Source organism: Zootermopsis nevadensis, unplaced genomic scaffold, assembly GCF_977971745.1.
Source record: "Zootermopsis nevadensis isolate Lab colony 2312 unplaced genomic scaffold, Znev_1.0 Znev_ptg000024l, whole genome shotgun sequence".
Lineage (NCBI taxonomy): Eukaryota > Metazoa > Arthropoda > Insecta > Blattodea > Termopsidae > Zootermopsis > Zootermopsis nevadensis.
In genome coordinates this window covers 3,513,976-3,537,784 of record NW_028259156.1, presented here as the reverse complement: position 1 = coordinate 3,537,784, position 23,809 = coordinate 3,513,976, and the positions used below count along the sequence as shown (strand labels likewise).

At 35.2% G+C, this 23,809-nt stretch overlaps 2 protein-coding genes across 17 annotated transcripts in view; one reads left to right on the top strand and one right to left on the bottom strand.

The window, feature by feature from the left end:
- Positions 1-22,577, bottom strand: part of LOC110836537 (uncharacterized) — a 99,292-nt gene extending 76,715 nt beyond the window's left edge. The window contains exon 1 of the mRNA XM_087354949.1: positions 22,367-22,577. Within this exon, the coding sequence (XP_087211075.1) occupies positions 22,367-22,424 (58 nt within the window). The 5' untranslated portion in view covers positions 22,425-22,577. The remainder of the gene's footprint in view (positions 1-22,366) is intronic.
- Slob (Slowpoke binding protein) overlaps positions 1-23,809 on the top strand; it is a 543,833-nt gene that overhangs the window by 304,178 nt on the left and 215,846 nt on the right. The window contains exon 13 of one of the 16 annotated variants that reach the window (XM_087354935.1): positions 10,222-10,383. The exons of the other annotated variants lie outside the window; for them this stretch is intronic. The gene's annotated coding sequence lies outside the window, so the exon portion shown is untranslated. Of the gene's footprint in view, positions 1-10,221; positions 10,384-23,809 lie in introns of those variants that run through there. 16 annotated transcript variants of the gene reach the window in all.

Genomic DNA, 23,809 nt, shown 5'->3' with positions numbered 1-23,809 from the left:
TCACAAAAAGACGGTGGGCCAGCAACATCTTATACGTGAAACGAAGGCTTGAATATTAATGACAATGACATAAACAACTTGTTCTTGTGATAAAATCTTCTCGGGCGACCAACCTCGTCAATTCGGAGTAAGAGCCCGAAATTTCAGAGACCTCTATATCCACATCAACCAATCCACGATCCATGATGATACCCTGAAGATGGATACAGAAAGGATCTCTGAAACACTGGATTCTTCTTTAGAATTTCCGTTACGAAGATCAACTCGTTAATGCTGTTTAAGAATCCCAGAGCACACAAAGAATCATAACAAAACTAATTAATATAAAATCAATAGTTATTGATTGCTGAACCATATGGGACATCATTACCGTAACTAACTAGCTGCCTTAGGGAACTCGAAGGTTCATCACCGAATTAACCAAAGCCCTCCACCGGACCCTGTCCTGGGCCAACAAAATCCTGTCTCCTTCAACTCCTATCTCCCATAGATCCCGCCTGAGATTATCCTCCCATCTACGTCTAGGTCTCCCCAGAGGTCTCTTCCCCTCAGGCTTCCCAAATAGTGGACCCAACCAACCAGATGGCTTATGAAACCCGAAGGTTCATCACCGAATTAACCAAAGCCCTCCACCGGACCCTGTCCTGGGCCAACAAAATCCAGTCTCCTTCAACTCCTATCTCCCATAGATCCCGCCTGAGATTTATCCTCCCATCTACGTCTAGGTCTCCCCAGCTGCCTCTTCCCTTCAGGCTTCCCAACCAGTACCCGGGGCACACCTCTTGTCCCATCCATGCGCGCTACATGCCCAGCCCATCTCAGTCTTCATAGTTACCACAGGGCTTTAATAGTTAAGTATATTTTATTTTTTAATATAACTAAAACATAAATATTGTGATGTAATTCCGACTTTAAATAAGAAATACGTATAAATTACTTGCATCTTTGTTGTGAAATTGTTACGCATTTATATTCATTGTGTTTGATTAGAACATGAGTCTGTAATCTCTGCCGTCTCTTGTTTTAAGCAAGCCTATTTCGATTCACCCTAACGCGTGTTAACGCGACCTCAGTGCAATGAGAAACCATTTGCGCCGACAGTGAACTCCGTTGTTAGTTAATTTATATCTGTAACATCCGAATATCTGTGTACTGTTTACAATAGGAGCCACTTCCATTACGTTGTCTAGTGTTTACTAAACAGGAAACTACTCTCGTTGTAGGTTCAGATTGGAAACTATTTAAAAGAACAACTTTAACCCCTCAGTAGAGAATCGGTAACAGCGCTTACTTCCGAGTGATCCTGTGGTTTGCTGTATCGCCTTACTTAAGCAGTTTCATTGAATGGGAAAATACAGTGCCTCTTAAGATGAACAGAGTTTTCTTGCAACTCTGGACAAAATTAGAGCGTATTCCGTGGGATTTCGTCTTACAGTAGTTTTATCTCGTTTCGAAATAAACCGTTTTTATATCTTTAACTTACATAAAACAGGTTTTTTTTTTTAGAAGAAGGTATTCTCATAAAATTGCGTACGTATATTTACGTAACACGTTCTTTGCTATGTATAACACCTCATTGACCATGGTACATTTTAATGCAAATATAACTATAATATACTTAATATAGTCGCCCTTACCGAGTTAGAAATAAATTCCTTTTTATTTCGTTAAATATTAACATTAAAATTTTTGCTGTAAAATGTTTATACCTTGATAAGGTCTGCATTTTTACGATTAGTGTCTTAGTAAATATATATAAATATATATATATATATATATATATATATATACATACACCTATAAAAAATCCACGAAGTTCGATTCTAGACGTGTGTTATATCGATCTAGATCAAAACTAAATTTGTGATAAATTTTAATATTTACTCGAAATACTTTAAATATTGTTCTTAATTAAATGTGCGGATGCAGAGACAGACACAAATCCTGTGCTCCAGCTCTGCGTTTATTTAATAAATTTCTTGTAGTAAACGCAAAATTATTTTGTATTATGCAACCATTTCTAAGGTCTAAAACTCGTTCGTTCTTAATAACTTGGTAAACATGAATGAATGCGAAATCATCTTGGCAGAAATGTTTCACACGCAGATCCAACATGCAATTTAAATATTTGGGAATAACAATAACAAAACAAAATGATATTCACGAGGAAATTAGGAGGAGATTAAATTCTGGAAATGCTTGCTACTTCTCAGTTCAAAATATTTTGTCTTCCCGTCTGATTTATAAGAACCTGAAGATTGATAATTTTGCCTGTTGTTTTGTATGGGTGTGAAACTTGGTCTCTCACTCTGAGGGAGGAACACAGATTGCAGGTGTTTGAGAATCGGGTGTTGAGGAGGATATTTGGGCCTAAGAAGGAAGACGATGGGGCGTGGAGAAAACTGCACAATGACGAGCTTAAAAATCTGTACTCCTCCCCCAGTATTGTGAGGGTGATTAAGTCGAGAAGAGTGAGATGGGCTGGGCATGTAGCGCGCATGGATGGGACAAGAGGTGTGCACCGGGTATTGGTTGGGAAACCTGAGGGGAAGAAACCGCTGGGGAGACCTAGACGTAGATGGGAGGATAATGTCAGGCGGGATCTATGGGAGATAGGAGTTGAAGGAAACTGGATTTTGTTGGCCCAGGACAGGGTCCGGTGGAGGGCTTTGGTTAATTCGGTGATGAACCTTCGGGTTCCCTAAGCCATCTAGTTGGTTGGGTCCACTATTTGGGAAGCCTGAGGGGAAGAGACCGCTGGGGAGACCTAGACGTAGATGGGAGGATAAATCTCAGGCGGGATCTATGGGAGACAGGAGTTGAAGGAGACTGGATTTTGTTGGCCCAGGACAGGGTCCGGTGGAGGGCTTTGGTTAATTCGGTGATGAACCTTCGGGTTCCCTAAGCCATCTAGTTGGTTGGGTCCACTATTTGGGAATCCTGAGGGGAAGAGACCTCTGGGGAGACCTAGACGTAGATGGGAGGATAATCTCAGGCGGGATCTATGGGAGACAGGAGTTGAAGGAGACTGGATTTTGTTGGCCCAGGACAGGGTCCGGTGGAGGGCTTTGGTTAATTCGGTGATGAACCTTCGGGTTCCGTAAGCCATCTGGTTGGTTTGGTCCACTATTTGGGAAGCCTGAGGGGAAGAGACCGCTGGGGAGACCTAGACGTAGATGGGAGGATAATGTCAGGCGGGATCTATGGGAGATAGGAGTTGAAGGAGACTGGATTTTGTTGGCCCAGGACAGGGTCCGGTGGAGGGCTTTGGTTAATTCGGTGATGAACCTTCGGGTTCCCTAAGCCATCTAGTTGGTTGGGTCCACTATTTGGGAAGCCTGAGGGGAAGAGACAGCAAAATATGGCATATGACAGTGATCCTTATTCTTTGAGGATTTGAAATCTAACAATATTAGTCTTCATCCTCGTAAAAACTAAATATTTCATAACGTACGCTAATTTGATAAAAATAAAAATTATTAATGGATTCCTGAGCTGTTTCTAGTCTCATATTCTGGACAGAATACGACGTTTCGGAACTAATGGTAATTTTAACTTACTTTCGTCACTGATTTTTCCAAGTGATCGATTTTCATTTAGTTTATATTCTCTTAACTCTGTTTCTGTAAGATATATTTCCATATTTGTTTACAACTTAGCTGAATCCTATTCCTACATTTAAAGTATTAAAGTAGAAGGCACGCCCTCTGGCTGCTATATATTTCTCTCTCTGCTTCTGTATTGCTATTTATCGATCTTTAATCGTAAACATTTATTCACTTGAAAGACAAATGACATTTTGAACTTCAAAATGGCTTTTAACTTAGATCTTATTTGAAATCTGTCGCATAGAAAGTAACAATATTTTGCCGTGGATTTTATAGCAAACTAACAATGTAAATATGACACGAATTACTTTAAAATGTCTCTGCTGTGAACTAATTTACGAATATTTAAATTTTATTTAAATTTAAAAAATTTAACCGAGAATACTGTGGCTACTAAAATAACTCGATAGAGTCCTTCTTGAGAAGCTGATGGTTACTCAGCTAGTAACCGAGGTCCTGTGTAACATTTGGTAACGTTTTCTAAACCACCTCTTCGCTGTCTGTAAAAATCCTGTCGATAGGAAGTCATTTGGTATGTCTGTTATAAGGAGAACTCTGTTGTATTTTTGAATGAATGAATGAAGTAGTTTTCTGCATTATGGAAGGGTAAGAAGAGACCACTAATGTGATATTTGAGGAGAGGAGGGTAGACAAGAATAATTAGCTAACACACTTTTATTTGTGGACTCGTGTTGTATTGAAGAGTAACGTTTGTATGAAAAAAAAATTTCTACGTGAAATCATGCAAATGTCCTGTTTTTTTTAAATATATTTTACTTTTAATTACCTATCACAGATTTTTTGACTATGAAAACTTAGGGAATATGGGCCTTCCTATTTTGTGATGTTCACATTTTTGACTCGAATAACGTAAAGAGTTGAAAATTTCAATTTCCCTTACTGTGACTGTATGATGAATTCATTTGTAATTTGTTAAACTCAGTTAAATCCATTCATTACTCATATGTCCGGTCAATATCTGATTTTATCATTTCAAATTAACATCAAAATACAGTACGTCAAAGCTAATAGCTTTTGTGATGTATGAGGATTGATTGCCAGTCGACGGAACGAATTTATATCGTCTAAATTTGGTCATCACTTGAGTATAAGAGAAATAAATCGTAAATAAACTTAAACACAAAGACAAGATTTAAATATATGCGTTTCGTTTAAATATTTCACGTTTTACATTTTACGCTTTGAATGATAAACTTTATTATACTATTTATTTTTATCAGAATCAGATAATTATGGGAATACTGGAAAGACACAGCATTTTACTGACATTTAGAACCTTATTTAAAAATCATATTCTGAGATTAATCAGATAGTGAGATCACAAGAAAACTTTAAAGATTGTAAAATCGAATCCATCTTAAATTGACATGAATGACTGACAAATACGACAACGTTCAAAAATTAATATTTGTCAAATTACTCAAAAAGGATAAATATACCTTCGTTAAGTCCGTTGACAGCTCAACCATTAGTAATATTTTTATTTCTGATGGTGGTGCGTATGAAAATTACTGTCTTCTAGGATATTGTGCCCTGTACCGCTGCAGGAACCAACGTTTCAGAGGAACTTATTCCCTTAATGGGCTATAATCGCCCTGAAGATGGAGGCAGAAAGCATCTTCGAAACGCCAGTCAAGTACTACCAGATTACAAGACTCAATATCGCGGAAGACGTCCGTCTTTATACTCTGAGTCGGAAGAGCATATGACCTCACAGGACATAGTTGTATCAACTATGGCGACTTTTCTAGGTCAGCGCAGCTGTGAAAGGGATTTATTACGCGTAATGGGGTCAACTCACTTTACGGCAGGGTCGAACACTCAGTTGCTTGAATGCTCTTATAACAAGAACCCGTAGAAATTTATAGCTACAGTCTGAAAGTTTGTAAATGTATAACAGAATGTAATCGTATTTAAAGAATTTGAACTGAACCAACTCCAAAGTATATCGATAGGAGTTAGCGTCTGTAAACAACGCCCAGTTTTATCAACGTTAGTCATCGTACAATATAGCACAAGCAAATTAGAATTACAGCTTAATTATCAAAGAATAATTGTTAATGCGTTTCGTATTGCATTGTCCCCACATGATTGGTCTTCAGTTAATTTAACGTTTAATTCTGATAAAACATCTAACATTACGAAGGGATCGAAGTTTTAATGGCGACGTAATATTTTTTCTCCTGTACTGGGTTGTTACGTTCTGTTCGTAGCTGAGTAATTATCACTCTTTCGTATTCGAGACATCCCGGGTTCAACTGGCTGTCCGAAGACTGGTTATTCTGAGGTAATCGTGATATTCCTCAGTCCCTCGAGGAAAATTCCGGGATAGTATCTTAAATTAGGACACGAAAGCTTCCTCACATATCCTTTAAAACTTATTATTAAATCATTAAAGTCTGGCTAAGCCATTGACAGCGTCAATATTCTGGTCGTATGCTAATGTTTCATAAGACGCGTGTTTCTCGAAAAAGTTGGTATAAAACCAGAAGACTGTATTGTGAGTCAGCGCAGTTAACAATAAATTGTAAATATTACAATATTCTTCAAAATTTTAATAAATAGACGATTTTTGAAAGGCACTTATACATATGGATAGAAAGATAAAGGAAAGGAAGAATTAATGTATAATCTAATATAAATACGATGAGATAAATATAATTTTTTTATTTAATTTACGAATGTACTTTGGCAGTTTTAAGATGGTACGTGTGAGATATGGCCACAGCGTATGTGGTTGTAATTTTAATGCTACTGAAATTGTACTTATCAACTGGAGCTGTGATGATCTGTAGAAAAAACTCCTTGTTTTTGTTTGTCATATTCATGAGTGTGTCCGTATTATGATGCTATAGGAAAACTTACTTTGAATGAATGAAGACGTGTATATTTCATCCTTCTTTAGAACTTCAAGTCAAACTAACTTAGAAAGGAACTAAGTGTTTTCTTGTATACAGAGAACTTGAGTGTTTCTTTAAAAATTGGGTATTAAATGTTGAGTAGAACATGCAATGATATGTTAGGTAAGTGACGTTGTTTCAGTATTGCTCAATCCGAAACTTTCTGAACTTAAACAATATCCATACTAAAGTTATGAGAACTTTAGAGGACATAACAGGACAAAGGCGTGTTTATAGTGACAACTTCACCTGACCGTCAAACAGAACAGAGTAGAATAGGACGACTTGAAAGGTAGATCATGCATCTTACTGTAACACAATACAATATCTTATCTCATGTCAGCGAGTTCAGAAGGATGTATGTAAATTAAGAGTCTATATTATCCTAGAAATAGCAATCTTTCTTATCTATTAATTTTTCAGTAAAATTGTAAGCAGTATAAGCTACTACCTACAATTAAAATTAAATAAATAAAACATAGCAAAGAATTTTAAATTATTTTAAATAACTAACAAGTTAAGAATCATGAAATTAGTTATCACTAAGAACAAACCTCTCTTCTTTCGGACAGTTCAATTCAATGCCAATAATCATGTTTAATCGACTAATTTCATTGAAACATTTCCACCTTATTTCTGTTCCCATCTTCCAAGCATGAAATTTACGTAATATTATTAACACTAAAACATTGAACATTCTCCCTCGTAACCACCTACATTTAATTACCACAATGATACATAAATAAATGTAAAAGTTCCTCAGTTATTTATTAGAATTCGCTTTAAACTGCATTAAAATTTTATATCTTAATTGCGTCATGTTTGTGTTATATCAATACATATATTTATTTTTCCAGTCTATACACAAAACTTGTTTTAAAATAATGTTGTTAAAATTATTTATAACATTGACAATATAAATTGCATTATGTTATATTTTATGGCGCTTTTCTGTGTCGTATAATATTACATCTATCACAGCGCTTTTGATTTCGACGACATGTTTCGATGTTTACCACATCATCATCAGGCTTATCAATTCATACATTTTTAAAAACTATTGTACATTTGTGCATTGCGTTTATTGATTTTTAATTTTCAGTCTTTATCTTGATTATTTTTAATCGTGAAGAATTTCTTTAAAAAAAACAAATAAATAGTTTGAATTTGTAATGTTTGGAACAAACTCTGACTTATTATTTTGTGCCAATGAAATAATTTCAGAGGTTACTTAATTGAATGAAATATTTGAATGCTCCCGAATGGTAAACTAGTGTTAATAGATAGTATTTGTATATGATTAGAACAGAATTAATTTTATTTGGAGTGAAATAAGCCACGTACATGTGAGGCAAGAGAGAATACCTCTGCTGGATTTCGAATATTGTATATTTTACGTGTAAGTTATTTACTTCTAAGTTTCTCTGTTGGGTTTCATGAAACAAATATTAAATAATATCGAAAGAAGTTTCAAAAAATGTAACCGAAGATGATGAGAATAATAGATTACCAGTCGTGATATATAAGCTCTTGAAGGCCTCATACATCAGCCTTTGCATATATTAAAGATTCACTAAATTTATGACGTCGAAACTTACCCTTCTTTGGATTTAAATCTGACTTTATTATTTCTTGGTAAGACACGTTAATGGCGTTATCTCCTTTAAAGATAAATTTCTACTTGCATTCGCTTGGCATCGTATAGACACTGGATGAGATGCAAGAATGATTCTGACATTACCTAAGAACGTGCGTAAACTTAGTTCACTTTAGCAGTAACTTGCGCCTACATAATATTTTAAGCGTGAAGTTTATGTGGGAGTATATTACGCTACGTAGCTTACCTGTGGACAGAAGGACTTCTTGGAAGTGGCTTATGTTACAATGAAATCTGTTTTGCCTATAAAGTTTCTACTTAGTAGACTCTGTAGGACATTTTCTTGGGATTGCAAACATTCTGTAAAATACAGATATTGAGACGTGTTCACCGAAGCTGAAATCGTTTCTCTGAAAATTTTTCGTAAATGTAACGTCGGAAATACGCGAGAATGGCTTAAATTTGTAAGATTTTAACTTCAAAACTTGATTTTATAAAAAGTGTTTTTTGGCATAAATAGAAAGTGTGGTGTCTAGTTAGTATTGAACATTGTAACTAATCCTCTAATGTAAATCGAACATTTCGATAGAGAGCATCATTTTAATATATTTTAAATATTTAAATGTTAATTGTAATAATATTTTAATATTTAATAATAATATTTTATTGTGATTAGACTGATAAAAATTGAACAAGTATATTGTAACTAAAAGCTTTACAATGTAAACTGTACTTCAGTTCTAACATTTGTTAGGATAAGTATGTAGCTATATAACCCATTAATTTCTAAATGAATACATTTATCTGAATTTACCTGAATAATTTTACGTAAAAATCATATTTTATATGGTACTTCCATATAATAATTTTGTAACAGATAAACTATTTATATATTTTCATTGCATAGGAATGACCTAGGCCTAACTATTTTTTTTTTAAATTCCAGAACTTTTTGTAAACAATTATTTTTTTGTAATTCAGTAGAACGCTGGCCTTGTAATCCTGGGGTCTCGGGTTCGATTTACGGCGGTGCCCGAATTTATAACTTATGTTGGGCAAGGCCGTGGTCTAGGCAACACGGAGTTTTCCTCCGGGGCATCCCAACAATTACTCCATTCACACACAGAAGAAGGCAATGGCAAACCACTTCTGGATCATCTGCCAAGAACGTATATGAACAGGTCCCAGTCCGAGAAAAGGATGGAAGGATCCTGTTCATATGGACCTGTCGTCAGATAGAACACTAAATAATAATAATAATTTAGAGAAACTCCTTCAAGAAATTGCTTATCACACCGATCTATTATCGATAGTAATTGTACGTAATAACAGTGTTCATTATTCTCTGATCAATATTAATCGAAATTACATCAAGTTAAATATCATCTGAATCTGCTAAATATATCCTTTGCTCCGTTTAATAGCGTGTCCTTCTGTAGGATAGAACAATAAAACTATAAGTTTACGCTAAAGTCCTTTACTTAGATTAACGAATACATGTAGGTGACGAGTGACGTTTAGAAAATAAAATACAACGAAGTAAATAAAAGTTGAATATTATCCAGTAAAAGCTTCGTTAATTATAAACACTATGAAAAGCTTATGTTTAGGAATCCATATTTGTAACTGTATGAAGTATCATTTAAATCAATCCTGATTTACATTAGTGAGACACGAACAAGAATTAAGAATTAATATAATCTTCATAATGGGCGCAGATCGAATGTTGCCTCGACATAAACATTAGACACGAAAAGAAAATGAAATGATAGAAATTTTAAAGATCTATAATCGTTATCAGGACTATTATATATGTTAAGAGATAGAATGACCACAAAAACAAATTGGAGAAATCATTTGGCATAGAATATCACGGAATTAAACCTACGAGACGAAAATTAAACGTATGTCCGAAGACAAGCAGGAAAACGTGTTTTGAGACGTCACATACACAATATGGCCTAAACGTTCACGAGAAAATAAAAATATTATGGTGCCGCGTGCCACATAAAGCCAGCAGATAAAATATAGATCCAATAAGTTTATCAGGTAAGTCACGAATACAGTAAGATGCAATGTTTTTTTCTTATTTTAGGTTTTGATGACGTATAAAATTTTACGAAGATACCAACATTTCACAGAAACAGTCTCCTTCAGCTTTGAAGATGGAGATAGTATTTTCTCTAAACGTTGGTATCTTCCTACGAGTCTACACGACGTCAAAGCCCAGATAATAATCATCGTCTTCATCATTACTATCAAACTTTATGAGTTTACTCCGAACCACGATGAATCTATTCTGTAAAATGAGGAATTTACGCTTAATTTCGTGTTTTATGTAGAACTTTAAACGTTTTCAGTAATGTCACTAGATGATGCGATATTAAGTTTTACAAGTGATGTTACTATAAATCAGGGTTTAGAAGCATTTCTAATGTTGCAGAATGGCTAATTTTGTAATCGTTTTAAATTTTAAGTTTGGTAAATCAACACTGATGAAAGGAAATTAATAATTAAATAAGGTATGAAATTATAATAAGTAAGAATTTGAATTTAAACCGATATTCTGCACTGATATTAATATAATTCAGTGTAATATTATAATATAATGAATATTTTAACGTCTTTACAAATGATTATAATTAAATATAGACCAAACCTTTTGCATGATAGCGACAGACTGAAAGATATTTTCCGAGAACAAAATCAGGTCTCGATTGTATACTGAATTAGTAGATCTTGCTTTATTTAGATCTATAGTCCAGGTCTTAGCCACCTTAGATTAATAATGGAGGTTAATTACTGATATAATGAATAAGTTGTCACGCAGAGTTGATAAAAGTAAGTCATGAAGTTTGAGGGTTAGGTTAGGTTAGCCAAAATCTATTCACCGTAAAATAAACAAACATGTTTAAGAAACATTACACAGGGAATGGATACATCTGGCTTAGGATGATGGTAATGGACTCTTGTGAACCTGGTAATAATATATCCCTGTATAAAACACTGGAAATGTCTTGGTTACTTGAGCGAATCTTAGATTTTCATAAAGGTATCTGTTACCCGGAAGCAGTTTTTTAAATTAATTATTTAATTATTTTTTTTATAATTTTTGTTTACGTATTCTTGATACGAAACGAACGTTTAGTGAGATTTTCATAAAGTTTTTTTTTCGTATTGAGGAGAAACGTGTTTAACATCACACGAATTTCTGCATTAACAAATTATTTATTACTTAATAAGACTTGTTTATCTGACAGTCATTATGCAATATTAAAACACTATTCTCGTAAAACTTCATTACCACAGTACTTCTGTTAAACAAAACAGGTTATAATCCTTTTACGTACGAGAGCGTCTTATAATCCATGAAATTTTGCGTTTTATTTGGATTAATTGGAATCCAGTTATGTCTCTCCTAACGTACGTATTTCTGACATAGTGTGAGCTTGTGTCTTATTACAACGATAGGAGAAATGATCTGAAAGAAAATATACTATAACCTGAGGTATTCTGTTCACTAATGAGTTTCGTAAAGTTATAAACGATAAAAAAACAATACAAAAAGTATAAAATAACAAAGCGGTAAAGATAAGTACTATTTATGGATATAGTAGAATGAAAAGGACAAAGGACAATGGGATAAATATGATAAGAAAGGAACAAAAGCGTCAAAGCTGGAGGAGACACGAGTAAGAAACAAAGAGAGACTCAAAACGTTGTCTTCATTAACAAAACGCTACGTCATTTTTATACTGTGCGTGCGAAGGATAAATGATTTTTACGAGAGTACTGAGCATGCGCAGAGCTTGCTTTGTTAACCTTCCCCCCCCCCCGGCCTACAAGTTTTTAAGGCGCTAAGATAAATGGCTCTGGCTTTATCTGTCAGATTCATACTTTGCATGTCTACAAACTCTGTCTTACGTCAGTCAACACAATCTTTAAAAAAACGCTAAATATTCTATTTAAAATCTGATATTTATTAATGTTAATAATAATACGAGTATACGGTTTAAAAAATGTTTCGGCAGTTAACGGCCATCTTCATGTAACTTTAAACCCAATGTCGTTCGTAATAATTACTCTGTTGCTCCGTGACATTACAAACTGCTACCATCTTGTGTTCCACACGATTTTCGAATACAGTTATTAATGAATTTCTATCATATTAATAGCATATCTATATATGTCTTAAGATGGAATGAGCGTTAATTTTTAAACATCAATACTAAAAACACTACAGATCTGAACGCGATGCCAGATTGTTCGACAATGAACACTCGTTGCACTTGTGAAAAGGACATCCTTGCACTTCGACTGTTGAAGGACGACTGACGCACCGGCGCGCGCAGGTTACATCATCACGTGACCTGCGTGCGCACTTGTATAGTGACAGTGATACTGTGTGTTTATTAATCGAAACTAATTTTACTGAATTTCGGAACATAAATAAAATTTTATTAACATGGGTTGCGTGACTTTTTATTCAACCTGTACATTAGTAAACTTTAACACGCTGTCCACACTGTAATATTATTTTAATACTAATTATATGTTGTGATTAGTATCTATGATTTATTTCAGTTCTAATTTGGGATGGCTGTTAACAGCCGAGGCCTGTTTTAATCCATATTTTTATATTTGTATTATTTACGTTATCCGCCAAGCGGTCTAGCGGTTACAACGCTGGCCTTGTAATTCTGGGGTCTCGGGTTCGACTCCCGGCGGTGCCCGAATTTATAACTTGTGTTGGGCAAGGCCGTCGTCTAGGCAACACGGAGTTTTCCTCCGTGGCATCCCAACAATTACTCCATTCACACACAGAAGAAGGCAATGGCAAACCACTTCTGGATCATCTGCCAAGAACGTATATGAACAGGTCATAGTAAGAGAAAAGGATGGAAGGATCCTGTTCATATGGACCTGTCGTCAGACTGAACACTAAATAATAATAAGATGAGGTGGTCTAGCACTTAGAACGCTGGCCTTGTAATCCTGGGGTCTCGGTTCGATTCCCGGCGGTGCCCGAATTTATAACTTGTGTTGGGCAAGGCCGTGGTCTAGGCAACACGGAGTTTTCCTCCGTGTGCTTCCCCGGTTTCTCCGTGGCATCCCAACAATTACTCCATTCACACACAGAAGAAGGCAATGTCAAACCACTTCTGGATCATCTGCCAAGAACGTGTATGAACAGGTCCCAGTCCGAGAAAAGGATGGAAGGATCCTGTTCATATGGACCTGTCGTCAGACAGAACACTAAATAAAATAATAATAATTATTTACGTTAGTAAATAAACGGTGTCGAAAGAAAGTGTGAATGCTACTGTTTGTATGTTGACGGAACAAAGGAAGTTTATCAGTAACTAACAGGATGTACAAGTCTGTATCTCGACGTCATGACATTACGTTCAAACTCTCTCTCTCTCTCTCATATTGTGTTAGTCTGAAATAAGAAAACGTGTCTCAACGCTGTGAACAAAAATTATTATTTTTAACCTCGCCAACAACAGTCTCTTCCTTAGTTGGGCTTCAGGTCTCCTACACAGCACGAGCAATACAGAGTCTTTTGTCCTGGGACTCTCGCACGTGTGCACAGACCGACCATTAAATTACGAGGGAAAACCAGCCAGCGTAGGTAAATGCAGAAACAGCTCGTTGATTTGAAACGCGATCCTACTGTCAGAATTGTAGAGACAAGATATGTTACCTATCGATATATCGTTCTATTCGAGTCTCGATTTGTTAATGGCGAATAGGAATTTCCACCCGTTTGTCGATTTCACTGTTCATGACTAAATAATACAGACAAGTGAATTATTTTCGCATTAAAATGTTGATTTCAATGAAATTGAAGAAATTAAAAGAGTCGTTGCATTGTTTTGCAAACAAGACGTGTTATCCTAACTAGGATTTATATCCCTGTATAATCCAATATATATCCATAAAACTACTTAACCAACAAATAATTTACCCAACCAGCTGTATAGCCAACCATTCTTCTCTTTCAACAAACATATTTTGTCCAGTGAATTAACAATTCAGTAAACCATGACAACGAGAAGGAATTAAAACGTTAATGGCTGACGTATTTGTATGTTAAAATAACCAACGAAACAAACAATTATTGTACAGCCTGATGTTTTCACTTTAGGAGAGGTTCTGCGCATGAGCAGAAATTTTGTTATTTAAAACATCCCTCCTTCTTACACGTGTCGTCAGTAATAGATACGTTGTGTTAAAAGTTAGGTTATGTTTAATACGTCATCTGTCACCGGTGAGCGTTTAGCGTGTCAACAGGAAACATCTCTTGTTTTCCGTACTCATTAACAGAACATATCATCTTTAAGATATTGTAAATGCGTCATATTGTGATTCATAATATTAAAAATATATATTAAAAATTTATTACCGTCAATCACAATTATAATAATATTAAAAGATTTAAAACATTTAAAACATCATTTAATTACACAACTAGTTTCGGCTACAATGTTTTAAATCTTTTAATATTATTATAATTGTGATTGACGGTAATAAAAAAAAATTTAATATATATTTTTAATATATCATCTTTAATATAAAAGTACAGGGTGTCCAGAAATTTAATTTTCAGATATTAACATCGTTTTGAAATTAAATGTTACAAGACGCAATGAGATGTTGAATTTTTATGACTTTTTAGCACAATTTTTTTTTATAAAATGTAATAGAATTAAAGTTTCATCCAAATCGCAGTCTATTTAAATTGACTATTGTTTTTTTTTTCATTTATTTAACAGAATTTGAAAACTGGGCAATAAGCATTATTTTCTGAGCTGCGATCAGATGGTTCTGAAGAATTTAAAAACTGTAGATAATTGAATTTTTATGTTATAATCTTGCATGTTATTCTTGTGTTGAATTTCTATTTTTAAATGAATAAGAAAATGATGAAGATAGAGTCGCTAGTAATTATTGGTCTTGGACAGTTATTTTCGACGGAAATTCACCAGACGGAAACACGTACAAGAGAAAATTATTTTAAAATAAACACAGAAAATTCCTTATCTTACTTTTCTTGGTGAGAGTACAGCTATTTTATAAATGCCATCATCATCATCTTCAGGGATTAGGCACTAATGCCTGTTCCGGCTTCAAATTGATCTTTCCATCTACTTCGTGGTCTACCTCGATATATTTTTCTGCTAGGTTTGTAACTGAACGTAGCCTTAGGAAATCTTTCTCCAGGCATTCGTTAAACACGTTACATCGATTTTATTCTATATTCTCCAAATTTATCGATTACATTAAAAATATTAAGTTATTTTCTAATGTATTAATTTCTTATTTATAAATGTCTCTGACTTATTTTAACGCGGACGAAATAAGTTTGAATGCCAACATTTCTACTTAATTATTTGAATCTCCGTTTATGTGGGATCTCAGATATTTTTGTGATTAACAAATCAAGAAGAATAAGATGCATAATTTTCATTGAAATACTCGAAGTAAGAAGAACACTTTAATGAATATGAGTGGTTGGAGGATATTATTAAAATTGAATTACATGATACGTGAATGTGGATTGGATGGGAACCAGTTGTTTGGTCTCTTAAACAGTGTAAACAAAATTTGAGTTTTTATTAAAGATAGAGTAGTTCAGCAAATGTTAGGTTCTGGAACAAACATGCAGAATAATTAATGATGTAAACCAAACATAAGGGACAACTTTCTTCTATCCTGCGTGGAGTACACACGTTGTCTGTAAAACACATGAATGATCCTGGGATCAGGTGGCTTCTGAATACGTCGTAAAGTAACGTCATAATTTTGAGTGTGACCTAAATTCATATTTTTGAGGGCATTGGACCTCATCTGAACTTACTGAAGTGATAGTGTGTGATCTCTGAAAGATGTTTGAATCTCACGGGGCTTACAGGAGCGTAATTCAAGTAGCACTGAACTCCTAAGACGAGGATTATGGTTCATGGTGACATAGATTCTATTAGAAGACTGGGACTAATTGCTTTACTTAGCCTAAATGGAATCCAAACTCTTCTGTTATGATACTAGGCCCACAAGGCAAAACATGGGGTTGTACCATGTGACTATTTCGCACGCACACACACAAATGTATAATACGAGGTGCGATCGGAAAGTTTAAAGACTGTGTAAATAAAGGACGAACCGGATGTAGTACGAGCTTCCGCCGCTAGGGGGTGCGGCCTACATTCATAGTGAATCAGTGTGCCAGCCGGCATCATCGAATTAGCATTTGTTTCTTAGTTACGGGCGTTTTGGTAGTGCATTACACCGACCCTCCTGCGATTTCGGAATGGCGTGTGCATCAAATTTTGCCAAAGACTCGCCAAAACGGCTACGGAAACCTATGAAATGCTAAAGCAAGCATTTGGGGAGTCCGCAATGGGTCGTGCACAAACTTTTGTGTGGCATTCACGTTTTAAAAATGGCCGAACCTCTGTCGATGATGATGACGAGCGTTCTGGACGACCATCTTCGAGCACAACGCCCGAAAATGTTACGAAGATTCGGCAGGCCATTCACGAAGATCGACGTCGTACCATCAATTACTTGTGCGACATTGTTGGGATAGGCTATGGGACCTGTCAGCTGATTCTAAAGGAAGAACTCCACATGCGACGCCAAGGCTCCTGTCTGAGGACCAGAAGCAGAATCGACTTCTCGTTTGTCAGGAGCTCAAAGATCTTGCAAGAACCGACCCCAACTTCCTTTCTAAGCTCCGTGTGACTTCTTCCTCTTCCCAAAGATGAAAATTCAGCTAAAGGGAAGGAGATTTGAGACGATAGAAGAGATTCAGGCAGAATCGCAGATGGTGCTTGACAGGCTGACAAAGAATGATTTCCAGGGATGCTTCCAGGCTTGGCAGCGGCGCTGGGATCGTTGTGTTCACTACCAGGGGAACTACTTCGAGGGTGATGGATGAATTTAATACCTGAGATAAGTGTACGGGTTTTTATTCGCGCAGTCTTGAAACTTTCCGATCGCACCTCGTATTTATACATTGCCTACATAACTCTGGTTCTGTTGTTTAACTACAAAAGTAGAACGACGTTAAAGTAAATTGTTTACATATTCTGTCAGTTTTTTTCCATAGACTTAAAATCGCTAATAAAACATTCCTCTATAGTTTTATTACGTCTGAAGGTAACGGCTCAACTTTTGGCCGGGACACGATCTATTCTGAACTTTGTCGTAGTGTCATAAAAGTTTTATCAGACGTCCCGTAATAGAACTTATAATTATACACGACAGTTTTATAATCCTTTAATAGTCTTGGAGTTTTAATCTGATAAGTTATAAACAATGTTGCTGAAACAGTATATTAAATAAATCGGTAAATATTTAATCAAGATCTGCCGTTCTGTCGACTACATCTTCTAAACCTCGAGTTTTATCGAACGTCGCTCGCGAGAGCTTAGCAGTCGCCGCTTTGTTTCCCGGAAGTAACGGATTTAAACCCCAGCCGTGTGATCGGCTAACTGAGCTTTCTGGTCATATTCTTTTTTTCTATCGGTCCAATGCGGAGATAGCAGCTTAAATTTCATTACACATTTATTCCAAACCATTACATGTTAATCGTCCTATCATTTAATTTCATATAGTGCGAGGTACTGACAGCGTTGTTAAATTAACTATTAATAAATAATAGATTTGTTTTACATTTTTAATGAATGTTGGTCCCCTGTCTATTTCAGGTTGGCCTTAACCACTGTGATAAATTTTAAGTATCGTTCTTTATTTGTTTAATAGCCAAATAATTTCAGCGTTTTTGTTTCTACGAGGTGCGATCGGAAAGTTTCAAGACTGTGTCAATAGCGGGCGAACCGGATGTAGTACGAGCTGCTGGCTTTAGGGGGTGCGGCCTACATTCATAGTGAATCAGTGTGCCAGCCGGCATCATCGAATTAGCATTTGTTTCTTAGTTACGGGCGTTTTGGTAGTGCATTACTCCGACCCTCCTGCGATTTCGGAATGGCGTGTGCATCAAATTTTGCCAAAGACCCGCCAAAACGGCTACGGAAACCTATGAAATGCTAAAGCAAGCATTTGGGGAGTCCGCAAACTTTTGTGTGGCATTCTTATCACTGATGACGTAACAGTAATTTATTTCTATTTCGTATCATTCAATATTGTGCCTTCTCTTATTACCGGAAGATATTTTCTTAAATACGCGTAATAAAATTAAGTCGTGTTTATTTTCTAAAATACATTTTCTTAATTTTTTTAAATCATTTCTTTAATTCGTAGAGTCTGAGAAACGCTGTAGGATTGTTACACCATGCATATAATAAGTTGTTATGAATCTGAACTAAATATAATATAGTAACACACTAATGATAGAATTTTAAATTTTATTGGGTTTGGTACGGTGTTATTTTGCCTTAAAGTTCTAAACACTACGTGTCTTACCAGGCCGCAGACATTCGGTTGACTGTATAGAATTAAATATCTCCTGTGGATGTTGGATTAAGGTAATTGGTGTCAATTTTAAACCATCTGCTGGAGACGTCTTAAGCCCTAAGAGGGGACTTTATACTTCATGACTCGTAATGTTGGTCCTTGCACAGGCTACATAATAGACCTTGACCGTGTGTTTCTGGACTCTTATATAACTGACGCTCCATTACTATCGCATTCAATTTTCATTTTGGTTCAAGCAAGAAGGGAGTATATGTAGCCGGTCTTTTTTTCTCGAAATCTGAATTCTGATATTACGTTTCTAGAAATAATGATGTTATCAGAGTTCATTAGTGATTTTCAAACGCCTTTTAAAGGAAAGTGTGATATCCTATTATCTTCAGCGAGTTGAAGGTCTTTAATAACTCTATAATCTTTACGATACCGTATATTGAGACGCGGTACTAAAACCTGTATATTAGATTGTTACAAATATTTATTACGTCGAAAATTCTTTGAGACAAAAGTTTATTAAAACCAAGTTTTTTTTAGGTTTGAAACCTTTTTTTATAAGAATTGTAGTTTGTTACGATAGCATCTAACAAGAGAGAATATATAAAGCTTTTATACAATATACACTTTGGAAAGATTATACGTATAATCTTCTTTAGGTACACAATTATTTTTATATACAGGATATTTCAAAACCGATGTGCCATTCGTCGGAAGATAATTTCAAATAACAAATACTAATGAAAATTAGTCCTATTAGCAACCATTGTGGAGCAACGGACAGTTTTTGGAGTGTACGCAGCAAATTTATACCTTTATATAATTCTATAGATGGCAACACTAGTGACTGTTAGATTAAAGTTGTTACAGCTGATGATTAAGTACATTGCTACGGTATGAAGTTAGCTGTCTTGTTATCTTGAAACATCAGTTAGTATCTACCCGACTACACGGCACAACACCCAGAAGACAGCCATCTTCTTTTATGTGACGTAATTTCTAAAAAATTAACAATAAATTTATGTGAATAATACTGTTTTCTATTTTCCCTTCACTCACCTCGAAAACTGAATGATTCCAGAACGGTTTGAAATAGGATAAATAATTCCCACCGACTGGCTGAGGGAAACCTCTGAAACGTCGGCAAACTTCTACCAGAATACACGACGTTACAACCCAGAAGACAGCCATCTTCAAATCGAAAGATTTTTCAAAGAACCTTACTGCCTCGGTCACCACTTTGAAAATGGAGGCAGTAAGTTCTCTGGAACGTATATCGATATATATAAAGACTACACGACAGTCCTTCGTAAAACACAACCGGCTTCATACTCGGTGTAGTGAGAAACTCAAATCCCACGTAACGAAGTTATTGTCCAGATGTTTCTAACTTGTGTTAATGTTTGTCATTAATATTCTTTTAGCGTCGTGTATAATTGTCTCTTCCTTTCAGAATAATAATCATTCATAAAATTAAAATTCTTATACGCGAATACGTATCATAGGTCATTGTGTGCTAGCGACGTAAATTGTAGAGGATTCAGGATTAAATTTCAACTAATTCACTTTTTATCTGTCGCGAATTAAAACATGAGAAAAGGAAAAACATTTCATTTGCATGCATCGGCCTTCCATTTTGTTATATACTGTAACCAGTCAACGGTTTGGGGTAATCACCCGTGAAGGACCCGAGTCGTATGACGCAAGTTAAAGGATATTCATATGCATAAAAGTAAACATTCGAAAGATGTTATTTTCAATTTTTTTTAAAATTTAAATTCCAAATTAATAGAAATATAAAGTTTTTTTACGCTATATAAACACCAAAGTTGGATAATATTATTGTCATATTAGTTCGTTATATTGTTTAGAAATATTATATGTTAAAAATACTAGAATAACTATAATTATTAAAATTCTGAACGTTATATAAACACATAAAGATGAAAGAGACCATTATTTAACTGTGTCCTCTTACCGCGTTTTAACTTAAAGACAGAAATATAACACAGCTTCCGAAACGTCGTAGTTTTATAATTTTGACAATGGACGAAATGAAAAAAGAACAATTTTACTGAAAAGATACCATCGTCAGACTTCGAACAAGATAAAATAGTTTCAACATATACTTCTTAAAGCCAGCGGGAGTATACCATGAGTAAATAATTTAAAATCATTAAAGAATGATGCAATGGCATTGTAAGACAAGAGAAAAGCTGTTGTAGGTTTTTCAGTAAGGATTGGCTCAGAGGTTATGTTAGGAGGAATAAATTGACTGCTGTACAAGAACCGAAGGTATTGATACAGCATGGTTTAAGGAAAGAATTTGGAAGTTGAAGCATATTAGTAGAGATTTTAATAAAGGACAAAAGATTTTTAAACATATATAACATATATAAGTTCTGACTGTGGTGTCTCTGATAGCAAAAATGCAAACGAGGCTCTAATGGGGTTTATGGTGGGGTCTGGCGGAGTGTTCGTTTGGTGGGAGTCTGGCTTTATTCGCCGTGAAGATGTTTTCACATTTAAATTAGCTTACAAAGAAACTTTAATAAAAGTTTTTCTTTAAATATGATTTAAAATAATATTTCTGAAATCAACTGTATTACTCTTCAGTACAAAATAAGTGATTCCCGTCGAATTCACGGGTAATATGTTAGGGTACATGAAGATTGATGGTAATGGATTAACACGATTAGGACAGGGAACTGTTAGCGAGGGAAGGACAGAAGATTTATATGTGGATTAAAATGTTTGTACAGTTAGCAAGAGCCCGGTCTTAAGTTGACACAAACTCATGTTACTAAATGTCTGTAATAGTATTCGAACCCGTTTAAGAAAGATTAATAACTACGTTCTTGGTTTATGTGTACATATAATTTATGTGTGTTTTAATACCTACTAGTTAAGACATTTAATTAATACGTAACTTCTTAAGTTCCATTATGTAGGCAGTCTTATGGTAACTTTGAAGTATAATAACTAGTTCGAACTGTACATCTAACTAAGCTGACTAACCAACCAACCAAACTAGTAAAAAAGCAAGCAACCAGTGAACTCCTTTGAGCAGTTTTTCTCGAGAATCTTCATTATTGTTTAAAATTATTCATTATCAGGACTTTTTACATAGTGTGTTCTTTAAAATTACGACGTTTCAGAGGCTGGTTCTGTATCCGTCTTCAGTGAGAGGTACCTACTCTGTTGGGTCCCTTAGACAGAGCTAGTCTCCGTCACTGACAGAACCAGCCTCCGAAACGTCGTGATTTTAAAGAACAGACGATGGAAAATATCCTGATAATGAATAATTTTAAGTGTAAACTACCGTGTTCAAAACCCTTTAAAATTTAACTTCATTATGGTGTTCATAAGAGTCATTGAAGTTCATATTTTCAGCTAGATGGATTCATTTTAATAAGCACACTTTTTAATATTATCCTGTCATCTATACCTAGGTATACCGAAGGCATTGTTCGCTTCATGATTTATAATCAAAATTTTGTAGGCATGTTTTGTCTCCCTTGTGTGCTAATACCCTGACCATCTGATAGTATTTGATTTGATCATCGTAATATTTGGTACAGAATATAAATTGTGTGAAATTTTTTGTTATAAAATTTTCTATAGTTTTCTCTCAATTTAAATCACCTCAGAACCATGTTCTTAAACACTCAGTTAGAAATTTTATTAATATTGAATTTAAATACCGAACGGAAATTATTTTTACAAGGTCGTATTTGATTGGACTGGAAAATGTATCTGTAATTATCAAAGAACTTATATTATAATGGTTAATGAATTGTGAGACTTACCAATCCCTGCTAGGAAGATAAACGTTAGAAAGACACAAAGGCTCGTGCAGGAGACCATGGTTGTTTTTGTAGTACTGGATACTCGGAGATGACTATTAAAGTCTACTCATACTTCTCGTAGGTAAGAAAATGTCCCATTACGAATGTCCGTCGACCTCTTGACGGCACACGTCAGATGATACTACTACAGCATCCAGTGGGATGCTGCTCTATGCCTTTACTGTAGTAAACTTCACAGCGCCTGCGTCGGGTCCACAAAGTCTACAGAACTGAAGCCATCTCGTGTTTTTTTTTTAAAAAAAAGGCGAGAGATTCTTTACTAAATTCGAAAGAGCAAGCTTACTTTATGGGGTAATCAGGTTCATGTGATGGTGTAATATTATCTTTCACGTCTCTGTAGAGACAGTGGTATTCAATTTTATATCTGAACGTAAAGAATACTAAGCCAATCAAATCCTGTTAGCTGTCTCAGTTTGTAGAACGTTAATTTAATACTATACAATGTGTTAATTCAGGCCGTTAAGAAGATTTTATTGATTAATTAAATTTTGATGTGGGATTTGAGGTTTTTTGCAGTGATGGGAGTTTAGATGTCTACTTGTTTATTGCGAAGTGCAGACTTCTTGATTGCGTATCGACGTTTCGGATATGCATACTGCTTCCATTTTGAATTAATTTTATCAGAATTATACCTCATACTGGTGACATTTATATAAACGGGATTCGAAAATTATCCTTTTCACAGACGCTGTGAAACACTGATGATAGTGACCTTGAAGTCTCTACCGTTGACCTTGATCGCTAGGATACTGAGGTCCTGCGTTTAAGGACCTTATGTGAGGCGGCCAAGGTCATTCAAGGACTGCAGAATGACGAAATAAGTAAAACATATACGGGAGTTTCTATCGTATGGACTTTAGGGGTTGTTTATTGATGGAGACTAGGCCCTTGTAAGGGACCCCACAGAGTATAAATCTCTTGTCAAACTTATTTTATCTGATGAGTCCCCGAAATATCGTATCGATGGATAATGTTCAGAATTTTAACCAAAACTATTATTATTTTTCTGAGATTCATTAGTCGAGCTATCGTTTCACCTTCGTTTATGGTTGCAACCCACGAGGCATTATAGTTACGTGACTTAAAATTGATCAACAAAATGTCAAAGGTAATTTCTTTCTGTTTCGAATTTAGGCCTCCGTCGTCCGAAACCTCGTTTCAGTGACCTGCTGTAGGTTTGTTTAATTAGTTCGTAGGTCATTTAAAGAACCTATATCAACTTAGAGGATATTTAGGAATTAATGATTTATTTATTTTATTTGTAGTGTTCTGTCTGGCGACAGGTCCATATATTATGAACAGGATCCTTCCATCCTTTTCTCGGACTGGGACCTGTTCATATACGTTCTTGGCAGATGATCCAGAAGTGGTTTGCCATTGCCT